Source organism: Anopheles marshallii, chromosome 2, assembly GCF_943734725.1.
Source record: "Anopheles marshallii chromosome 2, idAnoMarsDA_429_01, whole genome shotgun sequence".
Taxonomy (NCBI): Eukaryota; Metazoa; Arthropoda; class Insecta; order Diptera; family Culicidae; genus Anopheles; species Anopheles marshallii.
In genome coordinates, this window is record NC_071326.1 from 10,922,911 (window position 1) to 10,936,028 (window position 13,118).

General features: G+C 47.1%; 1 protein-coding gene across 1 annotated transcript; it reads left to right on the forward strand.

Moving 5' to 3' along the window:
* The first annotated feature begins 11,882 nt into the window (after positions 1 to 11,882).
* LOC128706894 (uncharacterized) lies at positions 11,883 to 12,386 on the forward strand. The gene has a single exon (XM_053801837.1). It carries the CDS (start codon positions 11,883 to 11,885, stop codon positions 12,384 to 12,386), a length of 504 nt encoding a protein of 167 aa, XP_053657812.1.
* Positions 12,387 to 13,118: the final 732 nt, after the last annotated feature.

Consider the following 13,118-nt stretch of genomic DNA (forward strand, 5'->3'; position numbering starts at 1 on the left):
AACCTCCCCAAAAAAAAAAAGACATGGGATAACTTCTCGTGTACCACACCTTCGAATTGTCCAATTTGTTTGCTTATCTGGCAGTTCGATAGTTTCAGCAAACTACCGACCGAAATTCTGCTTGACACAGGTTTGACATTCCCTGATTGGAACGCACCAGAATGTTCTGGTGTGACGGGCCAGAACCATCAATCCAACCGCTTCTCCAAGGCACTCGGAATTGTCACTAACGCAATTAAAATCTCTCACCGGCCATTCATCACTGTGCCAAAGATGTTAAATGTCATCATGTATGCGAACCAATTGTGGTAAGAAAATCTTTGTTTGAACGTTCAAATTGTGTGTGTGTGTGTTTTTTTTTTTTTGCTTGGGCTACAAAGGCGGTAAGACAAACGAAGTTAAACAACAAAACCTAATGAACGTAGGACGTTTATCTAAGACTTTCCGGAAGCAAGCGAGAACTATTGAACGTCGGTTTTTCCTCACCCGTTTTACACAATCATTTTAAAAAGAATCGCCAAAAATGCAATAAATTAAAAACAATTATAAGCGAAAACAAAACAAACCGGGCACAATTTCATTCGCAACCCGTTCCGATTCCTTATTGCTTAGCTTTTTGGAAAATTAAATTTCTTGCTTCCTTCCTACTTTCGGGACCTCGGAATGGAGTACCATCGCATTGCACGAGCTTCCGGGTGCTCTTAACTGATGATCAAAAGAAGAAACAACACCGTAGCATTCTTTCTCGAAAAACGGAACCCACCCGAACAACCGAAGGTGTGAAGCACAATGCGAACCGCGTCCTAACCCTACCCGAGCGGTATCGTCCGAGACCGGAAAATCTGGTAACTCGGAGGGTTCGGCTACCAGTTCGCACGCCAGACGACGCTAACATCATCTTCTCAACCGCAAATTCCAGTAATAAAACCGAAATACATTCTCCTTGCAATTCAATTTCAGCACATTTGCAATAATGACAATGGAGCAACTAGCAAACAAACAGTACTCTATCCGATTTTGGGATCTTTCTTTGCTGTGCTTCTTTGCGGAATGTGTGTGAAGCTGCTTACACAACAGCTGACAGAAACTACTCCCATGAAAAAAAATCAAACAGTAGAATGTTAAGTCTATATTCTTCCTTGATGTAAAGAACAAACCTGGATCCCCGTTGGAGCCGTTGTGGGATTTTATCACAAACAAACTGTGTTATAAAACATCGTTTAACAGAATGCACCTTTATATGTGTATAAAACACTCTCAACAAATTTTTCTAAACCATCTTCAACCAACTTAGCTCCAAATTTAGTACTCATTTGTTACGGTGTGTGCACTTGACCGAATTCCAATCTCTAAGCACATTATTTCAACCCCAACTCTCCCGGCTCCAGCATCATTTTCCGGTCGTCCATTTTTATATGAACCCTTAACAATTATTCTTCACTTAAACCAGATCACCTTGCCCGTGACTGTGCTGCTCAATGGTAGAAAGTTTGCGCTGCTTGTCTGTTCTTCCGCAAACGGTAGCACATTCGCCACATGTATCTACACAGTTACGCTTGCCATGCCACATCCGGTACTACACTCCACACACACACAACCCCCAAGGCGCATGGTAAATGGTTAGCCTTGCATGCCATCCCGACGGCACACCCTGCAAGACAGGCAGGAAACAGCCGACCCATTATGAGAATGAGCGATACACTCAGGATAATGCATTGGATTCGAAACGAAAACGCATCGAGTTTTTGAGAGAGGTTTGCTGAGAAATGGCGCCGTATTCCCGGCTTCCCGGGCAGCCTTGTGGGAAGAACTTCAACCAACAATCGGGACTTCATCGAGCCCCATCACAATCAAGCAAGATGCGCTGCACCACACATGGATCCGTCTGCCGTTCAAAAGCAGCAAAAGATAATGATACCTCGGCACAACCCTAGCCCCCGGTGTAGAAAGAAATGGAATGGATTCCCATTGCCGCTTGGAAGCGTGCCAAAAGTTAAGAAATTTGACTGCAATGTCTGCGTGGAGCTGTCGATAGTTGAACCGTAGCAACTGTACACACATCTCGGTGTGTGTGTGTGTGTGTCTGTGGGTATGTGCGTCGCTGGTCAGTCATGCGGATCGGCCACATTTGCAAGAAATTCCCAAGCGACTCGTCTCACCCGCGGAGGGGATTGGAGCGTTGTCGGAAGCCACCGTTCAACGTACGGTGGCCACAATACGGTTCCGAACGAAATGTTCGTACGAAATGGAATACGAAACCAACGGGGCGTAACGGACGCACGGCATTTGCAAAGATCAATTCAAGAAGAAAAGACTGAAAGATCGTTAAACAGCATCTCGTATCGAAGAATGGCCAATGGACCGCCCGAAACCCATAAGCCCTTCTTCGCCCGGGGGGCTTCAACACCATCAGCCATCCCGGGCACGTTGAGTGCATAATTTTTAAACAATTTTTATGAGCATGTTTTGCTGCACGAACAAACGCCAGCGCCGCTCGGACGATGATGCTCGTGGCAAACTTTCCAATCGAACCCTCGATTAGGGGCACGTGCTTCTGAGGACTGATCATTACTAAAGGAACGGAGATTAAAACTTTTCCGATCATTGCAAGGATTTGATTTCGCCGAACGAATGTCGCACTTCCAGGAAAGTGAATGACCAACTCTTGGAAACCGATACCGTTTGCCCTACTGCACCATCCTCGATACACTTCATCGATACAAAAGTTTCGCTCTGGACGGACATAACGGACAACAATGATCACATTCCGCTTTATTGCATCAGATTGATACGGATCGGAAGTTAATTTCAAACGCTATCGCGGGTCAGTCTTTCACCTTTAGCAACGGTCGCTTTTAGCAAGAAGTAATTAAAGTGAAAATTCTCTTTCGCGATAAAAGATAAGCACCGTGGATTGTGACGCTTTTTGGGTTGGGTTCCAAGCCCAAAAAAAAAGGGTTTCCACTCATTATCGCACACCAGTCCGTTGCTATCCGTGCGGTTCCATAAACCTTCCAGGACGTACAGGTTTAATCTCTTCTGTCACGCCACGTTGCCACGTTTACGAGGCAAGACTTTTCTAACGAATTCCAACCATCGCTTTTCCACGGTTTCCCGAGCATTTTACACACACACACACACGCGGCATCACAGTTAACGTAAGCACACCCGTTTCAATATGGCGTCATAGCTGAATGAATGTGAACGAAAATGCACCTCTATATTCCACGCATCCACTCGAACCGGCCGGCCAAACCCGGTTCTTTCCACCGAAAACTCCAAGTTATGCTTTATGCCGAGGTCATGATTTGCATAATACAAGCTTTTGGAGCTATTTGTGCACCAACGCTCCACCATCGCCGTTTCGCATCCCACCCGTCGTGGGTATTATCTCGACCATTTTCCGAATTCCGCGTTCCAGTTTCGGTCAACAGGATGCAAAACGAGTTGTTGCATCCGTTTGGCGTTGAATGCAAACGAGCCATCCAACAGGAGAAGCATCAAAGCCCCCGTCCACTCCCACATTTCATCTTCACGGTGCCACAATGCTAGCTACCGGCGAGGAAAAATCTTAAAATTCAATATTTTTCGGTTAAACGCTACCGAACGGTAGCGCCGTTTCCCGACCTGTGAAGAAACCGTTGAAACCTCCTGCTGAGTGACTGCCATTCTACACTATTGAGCCGCCACATTTCTCGAGAAGAAGCAAACGTTGCACGAAATATGATAAAAAACAAAGAAACCCCTTCGTGTACATAAAGCTCGAATGGAAAATGCTACATCGACAGGCAAAACCCTTGGACCCAAGACCTCGACGACCGCATAAAGACCTACTGCTCTATCGGTTTCAGTCATCTTCTTTGCGCTAGCTTCACCCAATTCTCCCTTCATGACAGCCAAAATGACCGTTCGTCACGAGAGCTGTACGTTTCTTTTTTTTCGTTGGAAAGCAAAGAAAACTAAGGAAATTATTGCTTTTCTCGTCAGAATGCGGAAGTTTTGGATCAATTTCACGCTGCATACTATAGACGGTTATGACCTGGAAAATGCAAAATCTACCCGTGGGGCGAGGAGAACGGAAGGGGAGGGGGGGGGGGGGGGACTTCAAAATTAAACGCCACAAATAGCAATAAACTCTTTAGCAGAAGTGAAGACCCTTCATGGCTGTTGGTGTGCCGTCATAAAAGCTCATTTTCATGATACAAATAATAAAAGCAGTGTTGCCAGATATTGTCGAAACAGAAACTCGTCTTCAACTATAGAACAATAGCTTAACGGTTTGCCCTTTAGCAAATAACATTATAACATCCAATAATTCCTTTCAGAATCCTCTATTGCCCTCACGGTGCTTAGTTTAAAGTTGTTCTTTTCCAGTAGCTTCAAGCAAGAATTCAATTTATTTATACTCCACAACCACCGTATCCACAAAGGAGGCTCACTTCGTTTGTCGAAATCAACAATCAACCATAAATGCTTTATCGTAAATTACGTAACGTACTTCAGAACAAAAGGCCCTCTCGTCGATCCCTAGAGAGGGAGGGAAGCCGTACCCCCTGCGGCCTTCCGAAGCCTGCCGCTGAAACGGTTGCGTTCCGGACGCCAGTCCGGACCGGAAACCGACCTACTGCCGCAGCATTGTTTCATCGGTCTCTCTTTCCGACGCTGTTGCCACACCGAGCGTAAGCAAACCACCGGTAAAGAAGGAGCAATAGAGAAGTTAATTTGTGATACGGAAATAAGTAGAGTAAACGATGATGGAAGGATAAGATTAAATGGGGACGCGTCAGAACCTCCACACCCGACCGTGTTCGCTCGGGTGGAGGAGAACGCGCGGGCGAGGAAGTCAGACTTAACCTCAAACCGTACACTCACCGTCGAAACACATCCGCCCGGTTGTCCGGCATGGATAAAATGGCAAACAATTTGCTCAACGACGTGTACCGAGCGTACCGAGTAAAAATAGGCCCCGGCCCCGGAGAGTCGGCCGTAGGGAGAGACCCGATCATCATCAGACGGATATGGCCAACCGGAAGTAGAAGCTTACGAGCATACGTGAGTGCTCGGTATCATAAATTAACTTTCTCAGCAAACCGTAAAGATGTGATTAATATCATTGAATCTGGTTGTCCTGTGGTCAATACGCAGTGGGATGTGTGCCTTGATCTGTGACAAAGACGCACCGAGACCTACCGAGCCATTCCTTTCGCCATGACGCACACGTCGATCACAGCACAATGTAGCTTCATTACCGAGTGCGATCTGCGCGTTTCATATGGCGCGTAATTTCCTTCTCAATGGAATTCGTTTCCAAGGAAGCCACCATTACCGAGGCTGCATTTGTCGTTCACGAAAACCAATCCAAAAGCAATTCAACTCCTTCCGATACGACGGAGCAGCTTTTTTCTTCCTCTTGCTGTGTATTCTCCTTTCTGGGGGCGCTTTCTTCTACTGCTAGCCTGTAAATTTACTGCAAAACCACCGTTGGGCTAGTTCTCGCAGGGTTTCGGCGAAAAATCATCCTACCCCAACAACCGTGACAACCATGATGATCAGGGTGGGGTCGCAAACGCAAACACCCCCTAACAAACAGGGCACGTATTCGGAATCGAAACAAAATAACAACACAGCCCGATATCGCCCGAAATGTGAGTACCATGGCACACCAAATTCCCGGGACTGTTGATTCAATATCATGCCGGTGCCCCAGACGTCGTGTGCCGAACGTCGTGCGCCCTGCACCCATGTACCTTTTGCCCGTCACCCGGGACGAATTCCCGGGCACTCGTTTTGTTCGGTACGGACATCAGGAAACCAAAATAATGGAGACCATTTGATTGAGTTTTGCAAAACCAATTTTCTCACTCTTCCGGTTGGGTTTGATGCGGTTTTGCTACAGGTTCCCCGGCTAGAAACCATTCGCAAGAGTACCACTGTTGCCTATCGTTATGTTGCATTGCAAGCCAGCACCCAGGCACGGCCATCCAGCTTACCAATCGTGCTAAACTCTATCTCTCAGTGCAGAGTGTCCGGACAGTGGGAGATGATCAAAAGCCGGCCGGTTGTTACGGATCCATCGACGAAATCTATCCCCAACTGCCCAGTGCTGCTACGAGACCAATCGGACCCACTTCTAAGCGATGCCATAATCCAGTTGGCGCACGGTCATGGCATGTGCAACCCCGTTGACATCGATTAAAACCTTGGACACTGCTGTACACGCACGCCCCGGACGGTAAAGATTGGGGATGGGATCATTCCAACGCAACCACAACACAACACGAAATCTGTAAGAATTTCAGAGCAAAGGCGCCTTCTAATTGGGGGAACAAATATTTGGATGCAAAATATCAATCCGGGATATGACACCGGTTCACAATGTTGAGATTAACAGGCGTACATGCTCTTAATGCCTGAGAGGAGTTGGATTAAATTGCTCAAACTCCATTATCACTACTATCTTCAAACTTATACCAAATGTCCAATATAAAAAAAAAATTAAACTTCAACTTTTTATTTCTTAATAAACAAAGAATGAAGTGGAGATCTTCAAACTGCAGTGTTAACCATACCAAACACGTGTTGGTACATAACCTACAAGGAGTCTTCTTGCCAATCGACATGAAAGACATTTGTCAACGTACAAGCTACCAGATGGCAAACTAACATAATTTCGAGAATATCATTTATCAGGTACTTCAGAAGAATTGCTTTGCACTGCTTCAAGTATCAGAAAACCGAGAACAATGGTTTGCTATTTGTCCTCCATTATTTGAACATTTTGACGAACAATTACGTTACAAGTCCAAGGCTACCATTCAGAAATGTACCACTGATTGTTTTTGTTTTGCTCTCTATGTCAGCTCGCCAAGCAACTGGAGTACCCCGCGCAACATGCAAACATTCACCACGAGCTATGTAACCATTATCGGAACCATACTGCATGCTCCACTTATTTTATCTTCTTTATCTGATGCTTTAACCCCTTTCGATTTCGAATTCAGTGAAACTTTTACAATTATCGCACCTTTTCCTTTCATTATCGTTGCGTAGAAACAGTGTACCTAGTTCGGGTACACTCCGCTAGCCCAAGGTGAACGAGAAATGCCAAAGATTTTTGCGATCTACAGACTACGATCGCTCCCGAAACGGTTGAACAATTATTTCTTTTTCGGCAACTAAGTTCTTTGTGTCGTGATCTTTCCGTGGGAAAGTTACGGCGTGCAGTGTAATACGCCCAAAAACATCAACTACGACCATACGATCCAGAACGGGTACGACTAACCTTGCTACCGAAGGTGAACTTCCTTTTTACATTTAATTCGCGACTCCCGGGGTGTGGTAGACGATCTTTCTCCTGTTATCCTACGGATACGGCTCAACGAAACCATCATACGCCTTCACCGGTAGAAGGTCAGTTCGAAGCTCCCACTGGCACTGGATGAAACGAATAGCCACAGTCCGTTGCCAATGCGCACCAAACAGAACTTCAACCGTAATCATCTGACGCAATCATATGCCACGAAATCGGCCGCCGTCTGCAATTGGAAACATTTTGCTCTACTCCGCCAGACCCAAAGCCCGGTGCCACTTTACATATGTTTCGCATTTGGCGAGGTACGCTTCTTTCTGCTTCTCATCGTGTACGGGCACCGTTTCAACACGGCTCCATCGGTGGCCAGCCTGTTGTGATGTGCAATCAATGAAAATCCACCTTCAATCCAACCGTCCGTGTGCGTTCATTCAGTGCCTAGCGTTAGTCCGGTGGGTCGGGTCAGCGGGGCCTCACAAGCAGACGCACACGCGAGGAAGAGAGCATACAAAAAAGCATGCAAACTGTGTAAATAATGAAACAAAAGCAGCATAAAAACGCAAATCAACCACAGCACAGCAAGCGCCTTCCCCCAATCCAGCGGTTGGTCCACCTTCCTGGGCTACCGACGGTGGAATAGCCCGCTCGCGCGATGTTTGAATCATCGCGGTAACCTTATGGACACAAACGGACCCCGATGGCCTGAGGCAGGGTGCCGAATCGCAGCTGTTTGAACTTTGCAACAACTTTAAAGAGTGCTTTTCAACATAGCGATTTAATTTACAAAACTTTTTTTTCTCCACTCCGGCACACTCACGTCTGTGATAGTTTGCATGGTTGGAGGTTAAAGTATGAAGCCAAGTCAAGTCCCTTTATGTGCAGAAAGTATTTGCCCGAGCAGCCCATAATGTGCGTACGTATGCGCCAAGGGAATGGTAAAACTCAACCACAACTTCACATTCAAACTTTGCTTAATTATTGGGATTTTTCCGAGAAATCTTTTAAGTGTTTTAAATTCGTTTTTCGAACATCTTTACTTAAAAACTGCTTATTTATACTATTAAACGATTTAAAGAAGTTCCCGCAAAAAAAATAATGGGAAATAAAATCCAAAACATTTACTTCCTTTTACAGTGCTTCACTTTTCGTAACTATGAAGTCAGAGTAGTGACGAAAGAAGGATGGGGAGAGGATTGTAAAGGAAGCTGATGTCTTGCTAACAAGCCTACTAGATAAAGTTATCCGCCACGTGGTTGATCACGCTAGCGGAAAAGTGGTTGATTTCAATGCAACGGCAAAAGTTGTATGCAGCATCAACGGCAAGAGTGTTTGTGTCTTCCTCTGTGCATGTGTGTGTGTGTATGTATGCTGCAGGCTCTGCAGAAACGCGTTCCCACAAAGTTGTTTTCTGCTGCGATGCGATTTTCATTTGCCTCGCACGCCCCTTTCGCATCTCTTTCTCCCGCTCCGCCACAGCGCTTCCTCTAGCACCATAATCCCCCCCTCTTTTTCCTTTCCCTTTCTTTCGAGTGGTTCCACCTTCCACACATACGCCGAACGAAACATGTTCACCTGGCTGGTTGAAAACAAGCCACCCAACTACCAACGCCTTCTTGCACCGGTTTGGTCTACCAGGCGCAAATTATGGGTCCGAAGCAGCAGCATAAAGTTTGATCCATTAGGCCCCACAAACACTCGCGTACACGGTGGCTTGGCAAATGTTACTTTCATAACAATCGCTCGATCGAACCCAGTCGGCACCCGGTCGGCCCGGACAGTGGTAGGGATGTTGCCCACCAACGGATCGCTGAGTGCAACGACATCTGGTGGCGGTGGTTCGGTTTGGCTTTTTGAACAACCGCACCGCTTGGGTGGGGGGACGGTTAGCCAGACCCGGGGGTTGATTCGGTCCAAATTCGAGCCCAATTTAATCAGTTTCATATTAGTGCTTCAGCGGAACGGTTTGTGTCGACGGCTGTGCGAGAAAAGAAACACGGCGTCTTAAACCAATTCGGGACAACAAGTAGCGTCACCTCGTCTATTAGCTTCGTGTTTGCAGAATCCATAGTCGGGTAAGTTCGACGTCGATAACGTTACCGTTTACCGGTGTTAGTAAGGACGACAGACACTCGTCGGCACTCGTGTGTGCCACGTTACTTGAGCTTCCCGTGCTTTCGTGCCCGACACCTTGCGTTCGCCCACCATCCACCATGATGACGGTGATGTATGTGCGAGTGATAAATATTTCGTGCCAAACGCTAGCGCCCGTGGCAGCAGCATTTTTCCAGGCGTTTCTCATTGAGTTTTTCCACGTACCAATCGAATCCACCGGGGGCCAATCAGATCAGGATGCCGGCAAAAATTGATTTCTTGTTACCGACTGCCGTGAATCTTCATCGAATCAGCCACCAGATGTCGGACGAACTTGGGGACACATTACAAGCCCTGGGTGCATGGTGCGGAACGCTTTGGCGTGATGTACGTGTGATCGGTCGTCGCCTTCGGACGACCTCTAGACAACATATCACACACAACCAGCCGGTTCGTCAGGCGTAGGACACACCAAAAATTGATACGCTGTTGTGCATGTCTGCGGTTTTACGCCGAGAAACTGATAGAAAGTTAGATTTCTCATCAATAAATCAGAACCCCCCACAATATCGGAACTCGGAGCAGTCGAGTACTCGCAACTCGCAAGTAATTTCGCATCCCGCACCCAGCACGTATCAAAAAACTTCCATTTTGCTTTATTATTCTTCATCAATCTCGATCGCAAAAAAGCACACACACACACATCTTTGGAAAAGATTTATCATCTGAAGGCATTCCAGTTCCACAATTCGCCTGCTTCGTCCAGAAACAAATGGATAATTTGATAATTTGTGATTTTTGATTTTCTCTGGCCGTTCCCACCGAATGACGTTGCTCGGAGAAACTAATCGAATGCCAAACGATGCATATGATTAATTTCAACCCATTCCTGGGCGTGCTTCTAGAAACGGCCAACACGGGCAAGCAATTGGATGTCAATCCCGCTAAGAGATACCTTTTCCATCAGAAGTTTGATCCGTTTTCGTTCAGAAGTTATGTGGTGCGAGTCGAATTGGGTGCGATGCGAGTTTAAGCGTGTAATAATAATCTTTCGGATCACTGGCAATGGGTGTTTGACAGGCCAAAAAAGAAGGAACGAATAATTCGATTTTGTGCTGCGTAATAATAGACACAGCTCCGTTGGCAATTCGTTTCATTTCCAATTCCAGGCAGGGAAAATAGAAACGTTCAACCGCAAACAGATGGGACTGCAATTTCGCCCCAGCACTGCCACTGCCAGCAGAACTATCCGTTTCGATGCTATCAAATGCAAGTGCGTAGCCACAGAGTTCGTTTCGCAAGTGCCTGACGGATGTGTCACTTGCAGTGAACGTTTCTGTCCTGGTTCTGTTATGTGATGCGATCATAAAAGTAAATCTTTGGCCACGATAATTTATGATACCGTGTCCCTGTGCACAGTGACAACTGATTCGCCGAGTATCTTTGCCCAGTTGGTGCCGGTACGGGGACAAACTTATACTACCGGTCCAAGACTACAGCCGTTGCGAGTGATGCTTACCAGTGCTCTGGGTTCAATTGTGGAACAAGATTCACTTTACTTCTCCATCATAAATTCAAATTTTATTTCCAACACCAGCCCAGACCGCAACGGAGTGCCAGAACACACACCGGATCTAAGCATACCCGCCCCCCACTGGTTCAGAATGCAACCGATTGCGAAAAGATGTCGGAGATGTACTTTATACTCAAAGGGCATTCCAAGTACCCAGGATCCCGGGTGCTAGTCCACTATACTCGTTCCACTCATGCACTTCGCTCCACTCCGGTCTGATCGTAAATAATTTGACATTTTGCGTTAGAAGCGCAATAAAACCAAGCGCTACTGCAACACACACGGGGCGTACATCGTCTTGCCGTGCCGAGATCGGTTGACATCGAGAACTCGAGCGCCAACCTCCAGCACGTCACGTGCGCGGGGTACATGAAAGCACGCACGCCAGGCCTCGAAGCCAAGCAAGCCCAGCGGCACCGAGCGAATGCATTGCCTATGATTGATCTGATTTTCGTGTTGCCTTCACGACGGTCTCAAACACGGTCACTCTAACCGGTCTCTTAGGTCGGTCCCCGGGAAGTGCAATCGGGTGTGCGGTAATTGCGTAATATCGGAAACCAACGCTGGCCTCGTACCACCGTCACATACAAAAACCGGTTCCGAACGACACCACAGACTCCGCTCCGGAGGCGGTGGATGCTGAATGAACTTTCAAATTCGGTCAGCTGGCCACTTTTTTTTATGTTGCCTTCACACCCCGGTACCGAATGCTTTCAGCTCGTTCATCTCTTTTGCCGCCTGAATGTAGTCTATTAAGCGGTCCCATAGACACCAACAGCACCCAATAGGCCGTCGTCGTTCGGCTGCCGTGCATTATCACACGCCCTGCCTCGTTTCCCCGTTCTTTCACCCCCTAACTCACGTGCTCTTGCTCTATCCAACCCAAAAACAGATAACGACGGCGACAAGATGCTAAAGTTCGCTGCCATTGCCACCGTTGCGGTGCTGTGCTGTGCCGTACAGTGCGTCAAAGTGGACTACTACGGTTCGCTGTACAATCCCAAGGACGAGCTGCATGCGCCGTACCACGAGAAGGAGGACAAGCAGGACTTTAGCAAAATTCCTGGCGTGCCCGGCGTGGACTACCCGATCTACCACGAAGTTCCCCACACCAGCTTCCACTGTGGCAACGTGCCGGCCATCCCCGGCATGTACGCGAACGTCGAAACCGGCTGCCAGGCCTACCACACCTGTCACGATGGGCGCGAGGGCCACCAGGGTGCGTCCTTCCTCTGCACCAACGGCACGCTGTTCAATCAGAAGGAATTCGCCTGCGACTGGTGGTACAATGTCAAGTGCGAGGAAGCACCGAGCTACTACCATCTGAATGCGGACCCCGAACATAACCCCTTCACGCCGAAGCGCAAACCCGAGGATGAGCACCAGCATGGCAAATTCCTCATCCACGTCTAGAAGCGGCAGCGGGTTCTCTCCCCTCGTTCCCGTTGAGATTTACATGCTCCATCTATCCCCATTTCCACTGTTACTGTTGTAAATATTTTTTCGGAAATATATGAAACCATTTTGTTATCCTTTTTCATCACAAATCACTTCCGCCTACGGTGTACTTGGTAGTAAAAGACTGTTTAATAGTCTTTTAAATAGCAAATGTCTGCCTGCGAACCAGCGCGGTACAGGAATTCAAATTGTTTAAAGCGTTTCATTTCGCTGGGGCAACTTCACCGTTGGACCGACACTCACCGGACTTCAATCGAAATCAGGCCGACGGCATAACGCATTCAAGCAAAAAAAAACGGATTTCTATGAATGAAATATTTATAAAACCAGCGGCAACAACTAGTCGCAGCTGGCTCGTCTAACACTACAGCTACAACGGCCCCAAAAAGGTACTCCAACTCCCGGCGGTGGCGGTAGCAAATAAAACTGCACTTCGATGCGCACCCACCGAACTCACCGAAAGTCCGAAAAACAATGCTCAAATAGCGCCAAAGTGTTACATCAAAGGATTGTATGTTCAAAGCGAGAGAGAGAGCGGTTTTTTTTTGCTGCAGTTGCGTTTTTCGTTGAACATTTTAATTTTGATTTATGTTTCACGGTGCATAGCTGTTGGTGTTCCGGCTCTGTTGGTCCATGGTAGAATATTTGCCTTTCCGTGTTCAAATACAGAAAACTTCTTCGACACAC

Bases quoted from the DNA above. Each gene is read 5' to 3' on its own strand.
- LOC128706894 (XM_053801837.1), top strand. From the start codon at position 11,883: ATGCTAAAGTTCGCTGCCATTGCCACCGTTGCGGTGCTGTGCTGTGCC.